Below are 24769 nucleotides of genomic sequence, written 5' to 3' on the forward strand. Positions count from 1 at the left end.
AGGTTCAGGTATTGTGGGACAAAGCATGAGCTCTCTTAGGGTTAGACTCAGCTTATCGCATAAAGAGCAGCATAGCTATACCATTCCAAAAGGAGGACTGAGGTAGATATATGCCCCAGAAGGACATGACTTCCTCCGCTGCTCCCTTTAGCATAAGGTAGGAGTGGCATAAGTTACTTTATCCCTTTTCAGGATGCAACCCACGCCAGGCTATATTCCTATCCTGCTAACCTGAGTAGCGAGTGGAGTGGATGAAACCAACGTGCTTCTCTACCTTAAATGGGGCATGAGATTTCTCACTCTCTTCCCACTGCAGACAGCACTACAGTCTGAGCATTCCTTACTTAGCCAAGGAGAGGTACTTAGCGTGGGAGGACATGGCCTGACTCTACCTTATTCCCGTGCATGGCATAATAAGCGCTGTGGACACTCTAGCCCTTAAGAAGCTTGTATACTTCACTATGAAGAGGAAAGGTGGCACCTTACCCGTCTACCTGTCCTTCTGATACCTCATCACCACTAGCAGTTTGGAGTGCTTGTTCTACCCTTTGAGGTTAATGTCAACCGCTTACGTTTATTTGCTGAGAGTTGGGATTTATATTGGCCTCGAACCAGCCGGCAGGTGGACCCATCGCCATTGCAGACCCCACAGTTATCTTCCTTGACAGTGCTTCCCAGCTGGTGATCACAGCCAACAATCTGACAAAAAGAAAGATGTGCAGTTCAAACTGAGTGCTTATTGACTGCTGGATCCATCTCTGCAACTAATTACTGCCAAATTTCTCTCACGACATCTCCAGAGGGCCATAAAGTACATTAGCAATGAAAGAATCTGAATGAATCTGGCTGAGAGCTTGAACTGAACTCAGGAGCTAGATACTCAGCAGGTCTGCACTAAATGACTTTTGCATTTCAGAGAAAGAAAAGGCATTTTTTTAGGGTCTCATGAATGCTTCTTGGTAACTGTCCTATCAGTGATAACATTTTAAAAAGATTTGTAATGAAAAATAAATGATTCTAGTTAGACTGATAGATACTTACACTACAGAACAGTACAGAAAACAAAGTAAAAACAAAAACAAAAAACTCCACTGTGATCCTAGTAGTGTCTTACTTGATATACAGTTGGGAAAACCATGTGGCTTTAATTACACTTGACAATAATCCCATTCCACACAATCAAAGCCTGCATTCAGATAATGTTAAGGATTTGATGAAGGAGGGGAAGGATAATTAAAAGAAAGGAGAGTTAGGAGATCTGGATTTTCTATTCCCAGCTCAGCAATAGGGTATCTCTCTTTAGGCAAATCCTCTTAGTTAAAAATGTTAAACCTGGGAGACTAAACTGGGCTTTTAAATCCAGCTGGCACAATGTGATGGAACAATGCATCAGGCCTGATGTGAGCTATGGCACAATTTGCCCTCTGCCACCTGGATTTGTAACTGATATATCTGCTCTTTTGTTAATAAACATATTTTTGGTTTTATTACAAAACTACCTCAGAGCTGTGTACTAAGCTGAGGTGTAAAGTCCTCAGATAACTGAAGAGGCTAGTGTGTGCTCCGCCTCTTTGGAGGCAGTGAACTTAATTTCTGAATATCCAGCCTACGCATGGGAAGTATGGGTGAGATTGGTGCTGCAACACTTCCAGGCTTTGCATCTGGCACCCTGGCCCAGGGCTCCTGCTGGTCCCGAGTCCCACCACAGCTGGAACCCTGGGCCTCTTTGAATCACCAGGCCCCATGGCAACGGCTACTTTTGCTCCTTTCCCCCTGCCATTGGCAGGCCTATGGGTTCCATGCCTGCGGGTTCTGCCGCTAATCCCAGTGTCTGGGCCACCAGCTCCAGGGGGCAGAGAAGGGCACGGGGAAGGGGGCTGCCGCTCAGCACACCCACTGCAAAAACTGTTCCAGTGCCACTGATATCCACAAAGAGGCACTGGATGCTGCATGGGAGATGGGTTAAAGGAGACTCAGCAGCCTGGCTGTTGGTGTCACCCTGCCAAAGCAACCAGGGTGGAAGCCAAACTGAGGCCATTTTGTGCTGTAAGCAAGCTGGTGGTGCCAGGCTTCGGAGCTAAAGCTGCATTTTACAGAAGTACCCAGAGTCACAAGGGAGACCGTGACAAAACCCTGTAGAAGTCTGAGTGAAAGTGTTATAGTAATATAATGATATTACTCACTGTACAGTGAAAGCATCTGCAATTAATGTTGGTCACAACAACACACTGTGAAGACTCATTTTAAAACACAAGAGGGCCAAATTCAGACTGGATAGAAGCAGACCCAATTTCTTTGGTTTGCACCCACTTCAACCAAGTCTCAATTTGGCATACTTTAATTATGTGGTAGGTCATAATAATGACTCTACAGAAGCTAACAAGAGCCACTAGTAAATTACAAAACATTTTACATCAGACACAGGTGCACAAAAACAGCCAAGATAGAAAGAGATATTGTTCAGCTTTGCAACAATAAGATAAAGGTGAAATAATCAAGTTTCTAAAATTATTGCTAGCCTGACTGGAAGCCAATTGCTCCATTTGAAGCTACAGAATATAGTTTTATGAAACCTGTGGGTGGAGCCATAATAGACCTAATTTTATGCTGTTAACCTTGATCATATGTTTAAGGCCTTATCTACATACGAAGTTGCACAAAAATAACTAAATTGATTTTAAATGGTATCTTTTGTTATTCCAGTGCAAGTTCTGACACTTTTACTCTGAAATAAGTAGCCACACACACTTATACTGCAACAACACTTAGGGTACGTCTACATTGCACAGCTATTTCAGGATACCGGTATCCCGAAATAGCTATACCGCATCTACACAAGCCACCCGTTATTTCTAAATATTTTTCGAAATAATGCGCGCTATATCGCCATCCTGGTAAACCTCGTTGCATGAGGGATAAGGGATGGCTTGAAATAGCGCATTATTTCCAATTTTGGCACTGTGTAGATGTTTTGAAAAAGATTCAAAACAAAATCTGCAATTTGCATAGCACAAATCGCGTATCTTATTTCGAATTTAGGGTGCTGTGTAGACGCAGCCTAAGTGTGAATTACACCTAACCAGTCATGCCATATGTTGGGGGTTGTTGCTATATTACAACACTCACATGATATTAAATTAGATTGCTACAACTGCATCATTGAAATGCTGTTGTTCGGAGCGGGATTACAACCCTCTCCTATATAGTAGGCAAAAAGACTCCCGTTGAAGATCCCAATCCCACAGGAACTGCAGGCATTTCCCCTTCCCTAGATCCTGGCACCATACAATTACTCACAGGTATGCTCCACAATGGAATGCAAATCTAAATGTGCCCACGCATACCTCATTCCATAAAGCACATTTGAATTCCTTCCTTGTGAAAGGGCTTGGATATAAAAAAATTCTGTTGCATCCATCCAATTTCAACATCAGGTTTTATCCCCTTAACACTTCATAACTTTGCATGCAACTCATCAGCAGTCACATCACCTCTGGCTGTGATATTATTGTATCTCATTTATAAATTGAGCAATGTTGGATGAGATCAGTACTTGGATGGAAGACTGCCAAGGAAAACCTCAGGTACTGGAGGAAGTTGTGTTTGTGATTCATTATTTCTTTTCAGATGATATGCAGTCATTGCCCCAGCGCGGTGCTGGAAGGCCCTGTTCTGCTGTCTTTAAATGGGACAAAACAGAGGTCACTAAGCACGTGATTGCTAAAAGTCTGGTGGCAGTATATAAAAGATCAGAGTTATTAACCTCACTGCCCTGGCCAAATTCTAGTTTAGATCATTATTTTCTTCTGGAGTAAGTTCCTCTGCAGTAAGTTCCATTCCCTAAAACAGAGGTGGGAAATCTTTGGGGTCAAGAGCCGCTGACCTACAGGAAAATAAGTTGGGGCCTCACACAAGAGAGAAGCCAAATAATCCAACCAACCAACCCACCCTCACTAACATGGCCCCAAACTGAGAAGGAGAAAGACACTCCCCACATTCCCCTTGCACACCAGAATCTGGGAGAGGGATAGGGGGACAGGTTAGTAGATTTTGTGTGCTCCAGCCCAGCAGGAGAGCAGTGGGGACTGGAGTGCAGGTGCAGGCTCCCCAGTGTTGGGGGGGGGGGGAGGGGGGGAAGCCCTGTGTCCTGAGGGCTGGATTCAGGTAAGGTGAGAGCTGCATCCAGGCCCTAGACCTTAGGTTTCCTACCTGTGCCCTAGAAGTATCTATATATAAATAAGGTGGGTTGAAGGGAATGGGGAGAAATAAGATCTGATTTTGTAATCAGTTTGGTGATTTTTTTAGAATAAAAAAGGAAAAATCCTTTTGTGGAGTTTACAGGAAAGAAACTGTACAAGTTAGAGCTTCACTTGAACATGATAGGTCAACCTATAAAAAATACAAGTTTCTGAAATATTAAGGAGGGTGCAGCAACTCATCTATAAGTAGAATCATTCCTTCCTCCCCTAGCAGAGATTTGCTGGAGAAGGTATAGGTGCAGTCCAGCTCTGTAACATTATTTTCCGCTTCCTTTGTGGCTACTCTGCTAGGATCAGGACCAGAGAGAGAATGGGAGCTGAGTTGCGAATACAGCCATTGTCCATGGCATTGTATTCCCGGAAATCTGCATGGAATTGGCAAGGAAGGCAATGCTCCTCAGTCAGCAATCTCTCCCTTCCTTGTCCAGCTCTGTGATGTGTATCCGTTCTAGAGAAGAGGCCTAGGGTAATGAACATCAGTGTGATCATAAGAGCACAACTCCTAGAGAAACCCTTCTACCGACACATGCAGATTTCCTTGGGTTGAAATGTCTATGAAATATTTGCTGAAGCACAGCAGATGATTCCCAACCATTGGTAGCCAGGCCTAACTTCTGAAAAGTGCATCCTTGGAGATGTAGTATTGGCCAGACTTTGCCCCATGACAGAGAATGAAGTCACGAGGCACTTGAACTACAACTCCCCTGAAACACCACGACTGCTGAGGAGGACATAGATTATTATCACCTTGACTTTGAAACAAAACGTTTTTGACATTTCTGAATGATAATATTGCATCATTTTCATTCCACAAAAAGTTTTAATCCAAGATGCAAACAAATATCAAAATAATGGAATTACCTCTGGGATTTGGGTTTTCGATCAACATCAGTACTGACCTTCATAGATCTCAGGAGAATATGGGGATGAAGAGAGATGAAATCCCTGTCTATTTCACAAGTGGTGGGGGGAAGGAAAACCTGCCTTCTCCTACCCAGATAGGGTGATGAACAAGTTGGAATTCCTAGAGTTTCTGATCCCTTCAATACACTCTCACAGTCCTGGTGACGACCTGTGTATTGCAATATGCTACAACATAAAATGTCACAAGTAGCAATCATGATATCCATTTTGGACCTTTTCCTAAACCCATTGAAATTAACACAAAGTCCATTCCATCAGTGGGTTTTGAATTGGACCCTTATTTATTTAACGACATTTCTATGGCACTTATTATGGTAGTACATTTAATAGCGTGAGGTGCTTGAATACATCATGTCAAGCCTTAGCGGCACCCCAGACTTTGTGGAATATAAAGAAGATAGCTTCTTTGCACACCATACAATGTTGAGGAAACCACCAGTTAAAATCAACAAGGGTGCTTGCTTTCTTCCCAGCAGATGTTATCAGTGTGCCATCTTCTAACAGCGCTCACCCTTAGCTAAGCTGACTTTTAACTCTCCTTTTGTGTTTTGTAAAGAAATAGCCCAACAAAAACCAGAATAACAACAGCTAATTCTTAGTTGGCTCAGACTATATTGTTCTCTGGACACAGCACAATGGTTCTGCTCAGAGGTAAAGATTCCATATTGCTTTGTAGGCTGAAGTCCCATACTTCATGCTGCGTTGGATTCCCTCCCATCACCATACTTGACTGAACTGACAGCAAAATAAACTGGAAGAGTTGGGATACTCTTGACATTTAGATATATACATAAAAATATTTTTACAAGACACTACATGAGCTAACAAAGCAATCTGCTTATGTGCAGTTTGGTATCTTTAATGGGAAGGTCTGACAAGATTACTTGTAACCGAGTGTGTCCTGTCCTGGTGGACATGAACTTTTGCTCTCCTTAGCAGACTTTTCCAGGAATAAAACTGCACCTGCAATGACATGTTCTGGGTGAATCCTGCCTGCCCAAAAATGCCCTGGAGTAAGAAGTTTTCATAATAATTTCTTTTGGCATTGAAAAATCTTGGGCAGGAAATAAAATAATGAAGGCAAGCTTGAAAATCTAGCCTAATATACATAAATACACTTTCCAAACACCCTGTCTACATCACAAATACAACTAGCTAAGACTCTGGTAGCAACATTGTTGCCCCAAGCTGGTTACAAATACAGATCCAAAGCCTTCATTTGTGTAAATTCTCCTAGCTCAATTGAAGTCAATGGAGCAGTGACAATTTACACCAGCTGAGGATCCAGCCCATAGTTTCATTTTGGACCATAACCATATTTTATAGTCAGGTTGACACAGTATGTGCCCTTGAACTTTAGTCTGGTTATGAAATAGGACTAAGGTCCAAGTTACTCTGCAGTCTCAAACCATTGGATTGTATTCCCCACATTCCTGGGCCTGGACCTGGCTGTATCTGCAGGGCAGCTCTGCTGCATAGTTTCCTGTAGGGTGCATACTTGCATACTTGTGCAGGAGGAAATGAAGGATGGCACATCCAATTAGTGGAGCTGAACAGGCATGGCTGTAGTTCTGAAAACTTTGAAAACTTTCCATTTATTCCTACCCTTAGTTTCCTATCTTTTAACCATGAAAGGGCCTTCCCATGACAACTTACTTTACTTAAGAGTCTTTGGTGAGGGACCTTGTCAAAGGCTTTCTGGAAATCTAAGTATACTATAGCCACTGGATTCTCCTTGTTCACATGTTTGTTGACTCTCTCAAACAACTCTAGCAGATTAGTAAGGCATGATTTCCCTTTACAGAAATCATGTTGACTTTCCCCAAATAAATTATGTTTATCTATGTGTCTGACAATTTTATTCTTTACTAATTTGCTCAGGACCGACATTAGATTTACCCAAATGTAATTGCCAGGATCACTTCTAGAGCCCCTTTTAAAAATTGGCATCACGTTAGCTATCTTCCAGTCATTAGGTACAGAAGCTGATTTAAAGGACAGGTTACAAACCACAGTTAATAGTTCCTCTATTTCACATCTGAGTTTTTTCACAACTCTTGGGTGAATGCCATCTGGTCCCAGTGACTTGTTATTATTAACTTTATCTATTTGTTCCAAAAACTCCTCTATTGACACCTCAATCTGGGAGAACTCCTCACATTTGTCACCTAAAAAAAATGGTTCAGGTTTGGGAATCTCTTCAATATCCTCAGCTATGAAGACTGAAGCAAAGAATTCACTTAGCTTTTCTGCAATGACTTTATCATCTTTGAGTGCTCCTTCAGCACCTGAATTGTCCAAGGGCCCCATTGGTTGTTTAGCAGGCTTTAGGCTTCTGATGTACCAAAGAACATTTTGCTATTACATTTTGAGTTTTTGGCTAGCTGGACTTCAAACTTCCTTTTGGCTTTTCTTATTATATTTTTACACTTAATTTGACAAAGTTTATGCTCCTTTCTATTTTCCTCACTAGGATTTGACTTCCACTTTTTAAAAGATTTCTTTTTATCTGTGTCTGCATCTTTTACTTGGTTTTTATTGTTCTCTTACTGTGTGTTTTAATTTGGGGTACACATTTAAGTTGGGCCTCTATTATGGTGTCTTTGAAACGTTTCCGTGCAGCTTACAGAGATTTTACTTTTTTGTCTATACCTGTTAATTTCTGTTTAAGTAACCTCCTCATCTTTGTGTAGTCCCCCTTTCTGAAATCAAATGCCAGGGTGTTGGGCTTCTGAGGTGTTTTTCCCACCACAGGGATGTTACATTTTATTACATTATGGTCACTATTTCCAAGTGGACCAGTTATATTTACCTCTTGGACCAGATTCTCCACTCCTCTTAGAACTGAATCAAGAATTGCCTTTCCCCTTGTGGGTTCAGGAACCAGCTGGTCCAAGGAGCAGTCATTTAAGATATTAAGACATTTTATCTCTGCATCCTGTCCTGAGGTAACAGGTACCTAGTCAATATGGGGATAGTTGAAATCCCCCACCTTTATTGTGTTTTTTATTTTGATAGCCTCTCTCATCTTCCTTAGCTTTTCATAGTCACTATCACTGTCCTGATCAGGTGGTTGATAATATAACCCTACTGCTATATTCTTATTATTGGAGCATGGAAATACTATTCATAGAGATTCTATGGAACATTTGAGCTCATTTAAGATTTTTACTTATTTTGATTCCACATTATCTTTCTCGTATAGTGCCACTCCTCCACCAGCATGACCTGTTCTGTCCTTCCGATATATTTTGTACCCTGGTATGACTGTCTGGATGAGGGTTTTTTGAGAGTGTGGCCTAGCCATCCCCACTTTCTTCTCTTGATTCGTACATCAAGTGGTTCTTGTCCAGCGGGCTCTGTTCCAAAACTCCTCATTTGTGACAAAGTCTTGCTATTTGATGTGAAGGATGTACCTCAGGCATCTGTTTATGAATGTCTGTAGTTTGTGATTTGAAGACTTTTTAGTATTCCAGGTCTCGCATCCATACAAGAGCACACTCTTCACATTTGTGTTGAAAATTTGCAGTTTCATCTTCGCAGATATTATTTGTGAACCATCATCCGGAATAGTGATAGGACTGTAGCCGTGTTAGTCTGGTGTAGCTGAAACAAAATACAGGACTATGTTGCACTTTAAAGACTAACAAGATGGTATATTAGATGATGAGCTTTCGTGGGCCAGAGCCACTTCCTCAGATCTTGTTAGTCTTTAAAGTACTACATCATCCAGAATAGTCCATCAAGCTCTCACATGGAACCCACAAGGAAAACATAAAAGAGGAAGACCTCAGACTGCATGAAGAAGATCTACTGAGATTGAAGGACAACAACTGGGGTATTCCTGGAGTCAGCTAGAAGTTTTGTTTCAAGACAGTGAAGTGGAGGAGACTTGTAGATGACCTATGCGCCACTTGGGGTAGAAGGGTTTAAGAAGAAGAAGAATGACTGTGTGCCATTGATTGTCTTCATTCCACCAAGTTTCTGTGATGATTATTATATCAATACCCTCCTTTAAAATGACACTCTCTAGTTCACTCATCTCATTATTTAGACTTCCTATAACATAAGAACTGGGGGGTCACCAAATGAAATTAATAGGTAACAGGTTTAAAACAAACAAAAGGAAGTACTTTATGCAATGCACAGTCAACCTGTGAAACTCCTTGCCAGAGGATGTTGTGAAGGCCAGGACTTTTAACAAAGTTAAAAGAGAGCTAGATAATTTCATGGAGGATAGGTTCATCAATGGCTATTAGCTAGGACACGTAGGAATGGTGTCTCTAGCCTCTGTTTGTCAGAAGCTGGGAATGGATGACAGGGGTGGGACTAAGTTTGAGGTGTCCCACTCCAAGCTGGGCTGCCTAGACAGCCTGGGAAAGTCTCTGCTGCAGTGGCAGATGGGAGACAGAGGAGTGTTCCATGCCGTTTCAGATCCAGATGGGCTGCCTCAGGGTTGGGAGAGACTGAAAGCCGAGAAGCAGGTAGAGAGGACAGTCTGATTTTGTTTCAGCAGCTGCTGGGATGTGAGGACTGGGAGATGCTGAAAGTTCCAGCTCCAGTGGCTTTGGGGTGGCAGGTAGTGGGGAGTGAGAGTCTCTTTGGGCCCCAGCAGGGCTGGGAGGAGAGAGACAAGTTCTGGATGAAGAACAACTCCAGTAATTGTGGTTTGTTTTTTAACCAGAATCCAAACTCTTGTATTTTTATCCTGTCATGTCAGAGCACTGCAGTGGCATTGGCCAGGAGAGATGCCTCTTTCTAAACCATTTCTAAAACTTAATGGAAATCACTTAGATTCCAGACAAAAACCATTAAGGCCAGATCTTTCTTACCTAATGTAGTTCTGGCTCTTCAGAGTACTTCAGTGACTCATAAGTAAGGAGCACTGGGTTTAATGTTATGCTTTGTAAAAGGAAAATCTTATTTGCAAGCTCTTTGAAGCAGGGATGCAAACTCTAAAGCCATCCATTAAGGTGCTTCGTTTCCTTATGGTATGTGTGCGCAAAACCTTAATGAGACTACTCTGATTTTTTAAGTAGGTGAAACACAGTGTGAAACCTGGACAACTTTGCCTTTTTTGTTGAATTTGCACAGTGTGTGGCTCCTAAACACTCATTTAAAATACACGTAACCATTTGTTTAACTCCTTGTATTTTCAGTGCTGTCATTTGTTTCCAGTTTCGTTTGCTCTTTGTGTTGCTTTATTATTTATTTTTACTGTTTTCTGTGTGAAATATTGAGTTGATAGCCCATAGAAATTGCATAAACCTGAGTTAATGACTTTTACACTTTCAGTATCAGAAAATATTCTATTAATATTTGTAATGAGGCCATGACTATTTCTAGTTCACTCATAAATTTCTTTAGCATTTTAAAGATGAGCTATGGGTGCAAATGATATGCAGGGATGGTTTAGTGAACTTGAAAAGTCCATAGCATAGTAGCAGATGCTTAGTTTTTTGAGAGAAGCTTTCCCTGAAGATTATTGGGCAATGTTTGGAAGGAGGAGTAGGTTATTAAATTGGGTCCGTGGTGCATCTTTCTTTGCTTTTGCTTAATAATCATATCTTTCTTTATATAGCTGTTTTGAGTACACCATATTTTCATGTGTTTACTAGCTTGAGTTGTTAAAAAGGATGATAAAATATATCTTCTCCAAAGACAATGTTAATTTTATTTTAATTGTATTTCGTATTAGATATTTTAAGCCGTTACCTTGTTAATTATGCTTATTTAATATTCTTTTTCCGTATCTATGAACTTTAAAAAAACATATTTAGATTTTTAGTTTATACTGGTAGCATGTATCAGCACATTACCTCAATATTGGTACACATACCAAAATTCAATCTGCCCATGGATGGAAAAAATTAAAGAAAACACAGTTCTGCAGTCAACTTACATTCGGAATTTGCACTTTTTACAGTCTCTCTTTTTTAAAAAACAGCCTTAATATAATGAGTATGAGAGCAGAATTTGGCCTGCAGAGCCTTTGTCTCAGATGATTTATTACTGGTGATGATGTCCATGGAGGAAAGTAGAATGTTCATGATACAGAGTCTAAGGTGAATTTACAGAGTTAGCAATCAGAAAACACACTTTTGATCTGTAAATTGTATATAGGAACCACACAACATCATTTCTATAATTACTTTTAAAAACTAAACAGTATTTTAATATTTATTTAATATTTCTCTCAATATTCCACTATCATTAATATTATTCATTATTTGTATTATAGCTGCACCCAAGAATTGCCAGGTTTTCCAGAGGAACAGGAAAACACTCCAGCAAATGATGCAAGAATTATCTTGCACAGGACATTATAATTGAAAACTCAATGTCACAAAATGGTGAAGGCAACTCTGCAGCAACATCCTTGGAACAATGTGTTGTGAGAAGTTGAAAGTTATATAGAGTCTGCACTCCAGTATCACTCTGGTCTCCAAGACTGTGAAGTATATAGTGAGAGCATTAATTTGCTCTTGCTTCACATCACGCTGAATGTGATTCTTTGTCAGCAGTGATGACTTCATGTCATACTTGGATATCACCAGTCTTCTCTTAGGCATATATGCTTTCTGTATAAACACTAGGCTCTTTTGTTGATAGGAGCCAGTCTTCTGTCCTGATGGAAATGTGGATCCTGCTGAAGTGCATCATTATTGACAAAAACAATGTCAATGCAAGCCTTCTTGATGTTGCAGTCTGACAAGCAAACTCTTCTCTTAAGGAACAAATTGCATCCACAGTTCACATATTTAGATCCATTAATAAAAGTCCCTGTGCTAATCATTAAATAATATGGTTTCTCAGCCTCACTTCCATGCTGTAGCAGAAAAAGTGTGTAAAAAAGGAGTAAGATACTCAACTATTTCAGAGTGGTAACCATGTTAATCTGTAACTTTATTAACAAAGAATAGTCCTGTGACACCATAGAGACTAAAAAAATATGTATAGTATCATGAGCTTTCGTGGGCAAAACCCACTTCTTCATATGAGCTGGAGAAAGCTCATGTTACTATATATTTATATATTTTGTTAGGCTCTAAGGTGCCACAGATCTACTTGTTGTTTTCAACTCTTTTGGAGGATTATGGCTTAATCCTGGGAATTTTGCTATTGATTTTAATGAGAGTACAATCAGCCTCATGCCCCTTTCTTTGGGGGTTCTTAAAACTGCTTCTCTTCACAGACATCTGAGTGCAGGTCACCACAGACTATGACAGTATATGACTAGATTAATTAAGAAAATATACCTTAGGAGGGAAATAATCTGAGCACCTTCTTCCAGCTCAGCAGAGAGGGTATGTCTAGACTACATCCCTCTGTCTCCAGAGAGATGTAAATTAGACATACTGAAATTGCTAATGAAGCAGGGATTTAAATATCCCACGCTTCATTAGAATAAAAATGGCCGCCGCTTTTTGCCACCGTGGCAGTTTGCCGGCAAAAAGCTGCAGTCTACATGGGGATTGGTCGACAAGGAAAGCCTTTTCCGACCGATCCCTTATGCCTTGTGCATTTTCTTGTCGACCGATCTCCATCTAGACTGCCGCTTTTTGCCGACAAAGTGACGCGGCGACAAAAAGCGGTGGCCATTTTTATTCTAATGAAGCACGGGATATTTAAATTCCTGCTTCATTAGTAATTTTTGTATGTCTAATTTACATCCCTCTGCCGACAGAGGGATGTAGTCTAGACATACCCAGAATGACAGAAACATTCCTGACTGTATCATTACCCTGAGAGAACAAGTTTCACCTGAAATCAACCCTTTTTAAGCATCTCCCAGTACTTTCTTCTGAAGAGAAAGTTCCCCAGGAGTCCTTATAACACCCAATAGTGCGACATCTTTCCCTCCAGAAAAGGAAAGTTTGACGTGTCTCTCTGTCTCTGTCTCTGTCTCTGTCCACTGAAGAGTCACCAGTGCTGTTCCTTGAAAGACAGACAAAGCACTCTCACTTCTGGGCAATACAAAGTACCCATTCTAATGAGTTACATGAACACATTGCTGCTGCTATGCTGCCTGTCTCTTCTGGCTCAGAACGGGAGATTTAAGCTCAGAGCCTGGAGAGTAAGGACCAAGCAAATGACTCAAATTCAAATGTATTCACATGGAAGGGCAAGCACAGCTTTCCACATTCTAAAGTGCCTACCCTCCTGCCAGCTCATGCAACATTTATGCTATATCTATCTATCTATCTATCTATCTATCTATCTATCTATCTATCTATCTATCTATCTATCTATCTATCTATCTATCTATCTATCTATCTATCTATCTATCTATCTATATATCTATCTATCTATCTCACTATCTATCTATCTATCTATATCCTGGCTCACTTGAACACCTGTGGTGCCCTCTGCCTCATTGCTTTAGGAACTGTGCTGAAACTGCATTGCACTGAGAAAAAGCTCTCTCTCCGTGACAGTCTGATGATTTTAAACAAAAAATTCAAAATCATATACCAAAGATCTTTAGCTGTGGAAAACAAGGACCCATTCAGATGTCTCAAGTTGGCAACCAAACATTAAGGCATCCAAAATTCATTTGCAACTTTTTGAAGGTTCCAGTCTGAGAGCATAATATGTATGTCAAGTGTCATGAGACACAGAAGGATATTAGGCAAGATAAAACTGATTAAGGACTGATCTAATCACTACTGCCTTCAAAATTGTTGGGAAGGTAGCTACTCTGGTACCTAGGAACTACAGTAATATGTCAAAGTTTCCATTTAAGAGTGAAAATTCAATTACCCCAAAAGGAGCCAAGGCAGCTGAATTACAGGAGACTGAAATCTATGCAACATTTAACTAACTATGCTTTGTTTTCAATGCTTTCTTTCATTTTAGTCTGGCTTATGCACTACTTCTGCCATTGCCTTGAGAAAAGAAAGAAAAAGTATCAGCAGTAATAGCTAACATGGGAAAATGAAGTCCCTAAAAATGAATAGACATTTACAGCCACCCGAATGCTGCTTATTGGTAAATAATTAACCAGAGTGTGTTTATTTCCAGTTGACCATCAAAGGTCCAGTGATAACTGTTTCACTCCAGCCTCTACCCTGGAAATGAAAGGTACCATAAAAAAAGAGAAAGAATCAAGGGAGGGGGAAGTAAAAAAAGAAATATGGAACTGTCACTACTCTTTTACTATTACAGACAACTGCATTTATTTTTCATGTGTTCTGTTTTTTAAATCTTTCTATATTGCCCCAAACCTTACCACATTATCATTCAATCAATATATCATTTGAACAGAAGCCTGGTAAGGGGTTCCAGTGCCTGGCAAGGGGACCCCAGATACCCAGCCTCGCCCCACCCCAGAAGGGTGAACTCCATGTACTGAAACTAATTTTGTACTATTTATGGATCCATTATCTGAGTAGCAATACAATAACTTTTCTAAACTCAACACTGGTAGTATTATATGCTTCTTCAACTCTGGAAAGTTCTTGATTGCAATGAAATAATACAAGAATATTCCATTGCAATACTTGATATGAAGTGGCAGTATCTGTGATCAAATCCACAGGATAGGATTGTCTCCTTGATACCCCCAACAATATATTTAAAGCCCAAGGCATCTGATGTCTTATTTTGCACTAGATTAGCCATATTTTACAGACTGACTGAATTTTGAGTGCTTTTTTGAACACTGCTAGTAAAACATTCCTCTATTTGCTTCAGAAAATCATTTTAGAGGATAACTGCTCTCAATCTTACCTTATTTTAGATGTTTATCAGTTGTTCCATTAAGACCAGTTTCCTGCTCCTGAAGAATGTTTTACACTGAAAGTGGATTAACTAGGTCTGAGAATGCCAAAGTCATCTACCTCCTCTCCCCAAAAAACAGAAAAAATTGCCAGTAGGAATAAGCAACAGGGATACTGTACATAATTGAAAGCAATCTAACTTAGGTCACAATTTTATGAACACAAGCTGTGCTTGGTTTGTGCCTAGTACAAAACATATCACATAGCATAACCGAATATAGCATGACAGATTAGCAGCTAACAGGTCCAAGACTGGAGCAACCAATGGGGTTGCAAGTCAGGACTGATATTCATTGGCAGAATTTGATGGGAATGTTGCAAAGTCCATGCTCACAAACACAGACCTGTCCAGACTTTTGCATGAAGCTAGAGCATCTTACATTTGACACTTGGTGCCTTACATGCCAGCCCTGACTAATTTCTCATTGCCCTTCTTCTAATTTCCTGCTTGCCCAGCAACTCTACTTCCCAACCTATCTCCATCCCTGTATATGGAGAGGTCGTTATGTTCTATTCCTCTAATCAGTTCTTCTCCCTCTCTCTCGCAATGGGCATCCCATAGGGAGAAGCTGAAGACCTGAATGATGAGCAATGCATGGTCAGTGTTCCCCAAATGACTCTGGGTCATTGACTCTGACCATGTATTTCAGACAAAACAGAATGTGATGATGGTAGATTCATTGATAAGGAGTCTGTAGGAGAGTAGCACTCTTACCCTGACAGCAAGAAAGGAGGCAGCTATTAATACGGGAAAAAATGAATCCATATTTCCCTCAGGTCTCTGGTTGGAACTGGACAGCTCTTTGAATATTGTGTGTAATTCTGCACTTACGCCTACACTATGAGTTAAAAACTGCTCACAGTTACAACAGGGTAAATGAGGATTGTTTGTCAATGGACACAAAAACATACATTGGGGGGAATTGTTACAAACTCATAGCCATATAACTGAAGGCAGAACTTGGCCTCATGTTGCTTCCTTGGTTTTCTGTCTTTTTCATATGCATGTTTCTTCCAGATTTGAATGTTTGCATGTATCTTAGTGACCTTCCAAAAAGAGGCAGAGAACCAACATGTTGCAATTCTTTATCTGGCTGATTTTTTGCAAGTGAGTTTAGAATCTGTTTAAGATGCCCCAGTTTATAGCTAACAGACTTTTGATGCACTATCTTACATGCTTGCATGTCTTTGGCTATTCACCCAACAGGTAGCTATTTGCCTATACATATTTTCAAAGACTGATCCTTTAGCCTGAAAAAGTTGGACGTTTCAGGATTAATTTAGTTTTAAGACTATCATCATAAATGGAGATAAACAAACCTCCCCACAATCTGGAGCCTTGCAGATAAACTGAGTGTAACACTAATGCACTGATGTAGTCTTGGCTGTGCTACTAAGACAACTACAGATGGGTTCTCTCTGGTCCGGCACCCTCGGGACTTGAGAGGTCCAAAACCACGAAGTTTGACAGACCAGGGGAGGTCAGGATTCCCCTCCTAGCTGTCAGCCCTCACCACTGACTCTGCTCCCTGCCACCAACCCTGCAGCCTCGAGCATTGCTAGGGCTGTACTCCCCACCATGCCAGCCCCGCTACCTCTGGCCTCATCCAGGGGTGCATTCCTGGCTCTGTGGTTTCCATCCCCTGCTGAGGCTGCACTCCCAGCCACCGCACTGTGCTCCCCAATGTGCAGGCCTTGCTGTACCTCCTGAACCTGGCCTGCTGGGGCTCTCTAGTCCAGCAATATCCATAATCTTGCAAGACCACGGATGTTGCCAGAGCAGAGTGTCCCAGATTTTAGAGGTTCAAATTGTATTTATGGACTTTGCAAAGGGAGAATGACAACTGAAGGTTATGAAAACAGGAGGGACAAAGAGAGAACTGTGAAAATAGAAAAGGCCAGCAACGAATAAGAATTTTTTCCCCACTCCTCAGAAACAAGAGAACGAATTCCAAGGCTTTTGGAGTGAGAGAAAACGGAAATGCTAGAAATTTTTGTTTTATTTTTAAAAGTCTTACTAACTTCCATGGAATATTGTTGTACACACCAATCAGAGAGGCTGTGTTCCTTTCTGCTTCTGTGCTACACACATTCAGCACTGGGGATTGGTGGGGGAAAAGAAACTGAAGAAGCTGAATACTCATTAAAAGGGTTTTACTATCAATTTAAAAATCACACTTCTGCCTGCTAAATTTTCACCTATTACTGCTTGCAAAAAGATTTACTACAGCTTACAGGAACTGAAAGAGGTTACAGGAAAAAAAAATTCCACTGCATTTTCAGTTTGGGTTCTTTAAGCATACGATAGCATTTTTTATTCTTTTCTTCCATGACTCGTTGTTTTTAAAGTTACAGACTCTCATGGCTATCCCTGTGAGATTTCCAAGGAATACTCACACTTCTTTCTTTGTGTGGATCTTTCATATAGCAACAAAGAAGAGAAAAACATTCTTAAAATGAAGGAAAATGTGTATGCAAAACCAGAAAGATTGGTCAGGGAGGACTCGTGGGCAGGTGTAAGGAATTTGAAACCTGAAACTACTTTAAACTCATTTGAAAAAAATAACCACGCTGATTGTGAACTCAGGGTATGTATCTTTAAGTCTGCTTTCATATTAGGTGTGAGTTGCATAAAAGAGAGTGACAATATAAGTGTTTTAACAAATGGTCTGGGTAGTTGGCTCCCCCTCTTTTTTGCTGCTGGTGCTGATGATGATTGAAGTATGATGAAAAATGACAAACTTGATTTCAAATAAGGGTAATATGATATAAGAACTGCAGAATGAAAGAACAAAGAGCCCAATGATATATCTTAACCATTCAGCAGGCAAAGTAGAATTTTCCATTTATATTCAAATTCCCATATTTTGTCATGCAGAATATTTTCTTTTTAAAAATAGCTAAACTGCTTTCATATCAGTTTACTTTGTCATAGCTCATGCATTTCTGTTGCCAGGAGATTTCGATCCTTTTACATAGACTGAAATTTGAAATCTATCAGCTACACTAGCTAAAGTTATTTTTTCTGAAAGCAATTAGCAACTTCATTTCTCCATCAGTCCACAGGCCAAGTGTCTTAGGGTATGTCTACACTACCCCGCTAGTTCGAACTAGCAGGGGTAATGTAGTCATCCGCAGTTGCAAATGAAGCCCGGGATTTGAATTTCCCGGGCTTCATTTGCATGAAGCCGGCCGGCGCCATTTTTAAATGCCGGCTAGTTCGAACCCCGTGCCACGCAGCTACACGCGGCACGGAGTAGCTAGTTCGGATTAGGCTTCCTAATCCGAACTAGCTGTACTCCTCGTGGAACAGCTGTACTCCTCATGGAGTACAGCTAGTTCGGATTAGGAAGCCTAATCCGAACTAGCTACTCCGTGCCGCGTGTAGCCGCGCGGCACGGGGTTCGAACTAGCTGGCATTTAAAAATGGCGCCAGCCGGCTTCATGCAAATGAAGCCCAGGAAATTCAAATCCCGGGCTTCATTTGCAATTGCGGATGACTACATTACCCCCGCTAGTTCGAACTAACAGGGTAGTGTAGACATACCCATAGTGACTACTGAATCAGAGATGGGAAGGCACCAATGGTATCTGCACACAGTAGAGTCAATGGCTTGGTTTCTGATGTTAGATACATTGTAATTAAGAATCACTGGTGGAACAGAGATCAGAATGTGACCTACGAGACCAGGAAATCAAGATGAACCCATTAGTAACTCAAGATACTGAAGGGAGAGTTTTCAAAAGCCTTTTGAGGGAAATCATTTTCACCCTCCCAAAACTGAGATACATACACTAGAAATAGGAAGAGCTGAGATTAAAAAAGAAAAGGAACAGTTTTAAGTTGCTCCCAAATTCCAGTATCCCAAGGATCCCCTTTCAGCAAGTCTGTAGCTGTTCAGACACTTTCTGTTATAAAAACTCTATACTGGTCCTGGTAATGTAACTTTACTCATGTGGGTTGACTTCAGTTCCATTGACTTTAGTTCAAGCTCTTATGTGGGTTGAAAGACACACTTTTGCAGAACTGGGGTCTAAGCTAAGAACTGCTCAGCATTCCAGATCTGGATTTTATGACAGAAAAGTGATTTGAAAATAGGGACCAGAAACAGCTGCTACAAGGCAAGCTAAGCTTTTAGAAGATGGGAGGAGAGAGAAGGGGTTTAAATAATCTAGGAAACCAAGAAAATGGGATATTTAAAATGGTTAGAAACACCACCACCAACAAACAGGAAGGGTGGGATTTTCAAAAATGATCAGTGTTGGTCAAACATTGCTCCAGTGGAGGTCAATAGCAAAATTCCCAACAGCATCAAGTCAATGTAGAGTGCTTTAGAAAAACCCACCCTAAATGTATTCTAAATATTAAGGAAAATCTCTTACAACATTATCTACATTATTTCTATCCTTCCACTAGGATTTGCCATTCCTATTGATGGACATGTTGCATGAAGTACACTAGAGCAATAGTTAACAAATAGCATTATGGAGAATTGGCAAGGTAGGGATCTTAAAATTCTACTACAATTAAAAAGGTATGGTGTCCCTGAGGTTTATGTGAAACTCCCATTGACCTCAATGGTCAATGTACACTAGAACAGAGGCATGGTATGGCCCTTCTGTATTAGCAAATCATTGCATATTATAATAAAAGGGATCGGGGGGTGGAGGGGGAGGAGGGAGAGACAGGATTCTGTGTATCTTGTAGGACTTCCTAAACAGCAGAGCCATTCTCTCTGATTGCTACCAGAGGCAGGAACAGTCAAAACTTAAAAGAAAGCTTGCACGGAATCATCAACAACAAATCAATGATATATTTCTCACACTCACACACACACACACACACACACACACACACCACCTTGTAAATAAAGATAACTTAAGCATCTATTCAACAACATCTAAACATTTTCCTAATGAATTCCTGATACAGCTTTTTCTAACTCCAAAATGATACACATGACACTAGCTTTGCTTATTCTGAATATAGTAAGGAGTCTGTGTTTGCTTTCTGCTAAACTGGTGGGTGTAAAGCAAAGATGTCAGATTGCGTATAATAGTTATTACAAAAATCCTTCTAACTACTACACCACACAGCTACTGGGGCCTCTGAGTAATATGAAAATATAGGATAAAAATAGGTTAAAATATATCTTAAATTCTATATGGAGCATCTTGAGAATGGAATTAACAAATGTACACTTGCCTGTAGGCATGAGGGGGCAGAGAACACCACCTTCTATTCCAGGAATGGTAGTGAGTCACACAGAAAGAAAGTTAACTCTTTATTCCTGACATTAATACCTTTGGGAACAGCTTGTAGACACGTGATATACCACAGACTGACCCCAGTCATGTACATGAAGGCAAAGTCATCTAGTTAGGCTGGAAATCTGACACATTTGGCTTATTGTTGGATCCACTGGAAAAAATGTACTGTTTCTATAAAAGTTCCTACCTATGTTAATGTCACTGAGACCAATGAAGAATTGTTACTAAGACTCATTATTCTTAGTAGCAATGTTTAAACACTTTTAAAAGCACACACTTTTTTTCTAGCTTTAAAACATTAATTTCCTGCTCTACTGCGAACTAGATAGAACGTATAAGAAAATTAAGGTCATGTAATCAGAAAAAGACACTATGAAAGTCCATGGAGTTCCCTTTCTTACAGAATTAGTGAAATTAGGTCAGTGGAAACCTGCAAAACAAGCCATCAGGACACTTATTGATTTTCTTGGGTTTTGTGACAATTTCAGTGTGAATAATCCAGAAGAGGTACTCCTATGATAAAGTCATCTTTGGACTTGTGTCCAGTCTGTTTATAAACACACTGTCACTCTGTGGCTTGTACAGGGACATCACAGAAAATTTTTGGCTGTGACATTTGAGCTTGTAACTAATACCTTCAATGATGCAATTGTGGTGTCACCTCAGGTGGAAATATCACAGAAATATAGCTAGAGAAGGTTACTTTGAGTTCTTAGATCCATAAACTTTAACCTTAGTAGTGAGTTACCAAACTGGATAACTAGTTCCATTTTCATGTAAAATATAAACTTGAAGGGATTATTTTCTCTCTCCTTAAAAATCTTTATGCGCCCAAAATATAAACATTTGAGAGTTTATCCAAATAGAACCTCCAGACCAAAATGTTCCCCCAATACAAACTGTAACAAGCGTACAATGGCCTTTTCCCTTTGTTCATCTACTGTTCTAGCCCTGTACTATGCTCTCGGGAGATACTATTTTTTTCAGCATAGCTGCATATGCTTAGTGCTGGCCAAGGACAGTGCCAGTTCAAGCAGCTCCAATCCCCTGCACTCCACCCCCTGCTCTGTCTCTTGGCTCAGGGGACCCAACCCATGGCTCCCGCTCTGCCTCCATGCCCTGGAGGCTCAGTCCCCAGGTCCTTTGGCTCTGCTCCACGTTCAGGCCCTAGAGGCCCAATCCCCCGGCCCAGTGGACCCTGCTCTGCCTCCTGGCACTGGCGGCCCAAATCCTTAGCCACCCAGCCTCCGCTCTGCCTCCTGGCCCAGGCAGCTAAATCCCTCAGCCTACCGCTTTGCCTCCCAGCCCCACTGGCTGAATCCCCCAGACCTCTGTCCCTGACCTGACTGCCCCCAGTTCTGGTGGCTCCAGTCTTCTAGCCCCCTGCTCCACCCTGCAGTGTCTGTGTCCCAATCCTCCACTCCATTGCTCTGCCCCCTGGCCTGCAGCTCTGGCAGAAGGCACTGCTCACCCTTCCTCCCACCAGCCTCCCTGTCCAGTTCCCGACTCCTACAGCTACTATCCCACAGCTGTGAGAACAGTCCCCTGCCTCAGAATATCTGCCACGCTTCCTGGCAAGGGATGGGGGTGGGGGTGCAGATGCTTGGGCTCTATAAGGCACCAGAAATCATAAGGACAGCTCATTCAAGGAGTTATAAAGCTGGGGTCCCGACACAGAAAACATACTGCTCCTAGTTCCCAGATTGCTTTAGCTAAAACACAATAACAAAATCATTCCTCTATACAGACTCACAGGTCCTTCTTGGATAAACTGCAAAGCAGTGGGATTTCCAGATGACACAAACCTCTCTTTAAGAAACATTTATGTCCTCAGCTGAAGCCAAGAGACAGAGCCCTGTTTCAGATTGCAAATGAGATAAAATAAGTGAGATTTGTGCTATAAACCCTATGCCATTTAGTTTCAATTCCCCACTAACAATAAAGACCATTTCTGGGTCAGAGTAGAACAAATAGAAAAAGGGGGGAAAATCAAAACTCAGAATACAGCAGAAAATCAATCCACAAAGCTAATAAAATATTAAAATATGTAGGATTAGAGACGGCACTGAGCCTGGAAGTTTAGATCAGGATCTAGAGTCTTCCAAAGTTCATGAATATTTGGATGGAAAGTTATTATTTGTCACATGACAGAGAAATGGCCCAAGCAACTGACTGCTGAATCTTCCCAAAGTTTAAAGTTTAAATCCATCCAGTCTCTAGATAGCCATGTAATGGACAGGAGGAGTGCTGGCCAGCACTCGGTGACTAAATGGTTAAACTCAGGTAGCTAAGGGTGCTGGCAGGGGGCCAGATGAACCAATGGGATACAGTGCTGAAATTTAAATCATGCTGCCCTTTCTCTTTGTGGTAGTTCTAAGTTAAGGGCTGGAGGGAACAATATACAGTACAGGCAGTCCCCGGGTTACGTACAAGATAGGGACTGTAGGTTTGTTCTTAAGTTGAATCTGTATGTAAGTCGGAAATGGCATCCAGATTCAGCCACTGCTGAAACTGATCAGTTTCAACAGCAGTTGAATCTGGACACCAGTTCTGACTTACATACAGATTCAACTTAAGAACCCCAGGCATCCCCAAGTCAGCCGCTGCTGAAACTGATCAGCGGCTGATTCCAGGAAGCCCGGGGCAGGGGCTTCCTGTAGTCAGCCACTGGTCAGTTTCAGCAGCGGCTGACTTGGGGACGCCTGGGGCAGAGCAGCTGGGGTGCTGCTGGGTTGGTTCAGTAGCGCGGCCGCTCCTCGGCGCTACTGGACCAACCCAGCAGCACCCCAGCTGCTCTGCCCCAGGCGTCTTGATTCAGCCGCTGCTGAAACTGACCAGCAGTGGCTGAATCAGGACGCCTGGGACAGAGCAGCTGGGGTGCTGCCGGGTTGGTCCAGTAGCACCCAGAACGGCGCTACGGGACCAACCGGCAGCGCCCCAGCTGCTGTACCACAGGCGTCCGGAGCAAAGCCACGGAGCACGGGGGCAGCGGGACAGCCCAGACGCGCCGTGGCTGATCTGCTACCCTCGGGCCCCGCGGCTTTCCTCTGCTTTGCTCCCCGTCTCCCTGGACTGCAGACCAGGGGGACGGGGAGCAAAGCGGCAGAACACGCGGGCAGCGGACAGCCCAGACGCATCTCTTGTGGCATGAGAGCTTGGGGTACCCACGGGGGAGGAATTCAAGTGTTCCTTCCTGGTTTTTCAGGGTTCCTTAAAATCACTTGATGGTGGCAGCCTATTTTCCAGAGCCAATGCATGTGTGACTCTGGGGCTTTTTTGAGGGGGAGGGGAGGAAGCAGGGCCTATAGAGGCAAGATATTTAAGGTCTTTTGCAGGCCCCAAACCTTCTGTACTCCGAGTACCAGAGTGGAGAACAGCCCTGACAAGCCCCATTTGTGACATTTTAAGTACAATCTCAAAACGTAAATGGCAATACTAAGCCAGTGCAGTGGAAGAAATGAGATCAATTAGAAAGTCAATAAAATAATTAAAGAATCAATAATGAAAGCTGAAAAATAAAAGTTAATATATAAATTTGAACACCCTTTTTTACCTGTAGATCAGAAAACACATTGCAGAGTCGGGTTAACAATATTTTCCCTATTTTACAGATAGAGAGACTGAATCCTAGAAAAACTAAGTTACTTGCTCAGAATTACTGAACATATCACTGTATGAGTTCACCAGTTTAGTGCTCCATCCATAGAATCACTATACCACTTGTGACTTGTAGAGAGAATAATTTGAATAGTAATATTCAAGGTCAGAGTAATTTCTTCCATCTTGGAAAGTCCCAAAATATATTTTAGTATTAAAATGTTCCTTTTCAGCGTATTATTTCCAGGAGGATCAGTTACAAACTATAAGCTAAATGTATAAAATTCAGGAACCATCAATCACATTTTTCCCAGGTGAAAAGAAGGGAAAATCAACTCTCCTCACCCCTGAGAAAGAGAGAGAGAGAGAGAGAGAGAGAGAGAGAGAGAATCCCTTTGCTTCATGAATCTGCCCAGCTCTTCCTATAGAACTTTACAGAAGTACAATTACAAAGATTGTGAAAATAGAAATACATAAAAAGAAAACCCTACATGGTTTGGGGGATGGAGGAGGAGAGAAAAAAGTAGAGAGTGACAGAAAGATATTCAGGAAAAGAATTATTACAATATATGCTAGAAGAAGAACACTGCTTACTTGGCACAAGCCACTAATGCACATATCCAATGACTCAGTGTAGCATCGTGTGCCATCAAGAACTTTCGGAGCCAGTTCGACAACAAGGGTTGTCCCTTTAGCTTGACACTTCAGTGAACATGGGTTGTCAGGGTCATTAGAGACAGGAAGCCATTCATAAAACTGTCCCTGGTACTTGACATCATTATGAGCCGAACACTGCTGGGTCCGAAAATCACCTGCTTCTGGAGGGCAGTCCTGAAGAAGAGAAAAGGGAGAGAGGTCAGCTCAACCGGGATAATTACATATTTGTCATAAATCTGCACAGCTGGCAGCACTGTATGACAAGTAATACATTGAGAT

General features: G+C 41.5%; 1 protein-coding gene across 12 annotated transcripts in view; it reads right to left on the reverse strand.

Moving 5' to 3' along the window:
- ADAMTSL1 (ADAMTS like 1) overlaps nucleotides 1–24769 on the reverse strand; it is a 708340-nt gene that overhangs the window by 204828 nt on the left and 478743 nt on the right. For all 12 annotated transcript variants that reach the window (XR_012904618.2, XM_089779187.1, XM_075931513.2 and 9 more), the window contains 2 exons: nucleotides 24428–24664; nucleotides 573–699 (listed from right to left, as the gene is read on the reverse strand). Coding sequence is in view for 11 of the 12 variants with exons in the window: in XM_089779187.1 (XP_089635313.1) it covers nucleotides 573–699; nucleotides 24428–24664 (364 nt within the window). In the remaining variant the exon portion in view is untranslated. The remainder of the gene's footprint in view (nucleotides 1–572; nucleotides 700–24427; nucleotides 24665–24769) is intronic.

This window comes from Pelodiscus sinensis, chromosome 6, assembly GCF_052426305.1.
Source record: "Pelodiscus sinensis isolate ZL-2025 chromosome 6, ASM5242630v1, whole genome shotgun sequence".
NCBI lineage: Eukaryota > Metazoa > Chordata > Testudines > Trionychidae > Pelodiscus > Pelodiscus sinensis.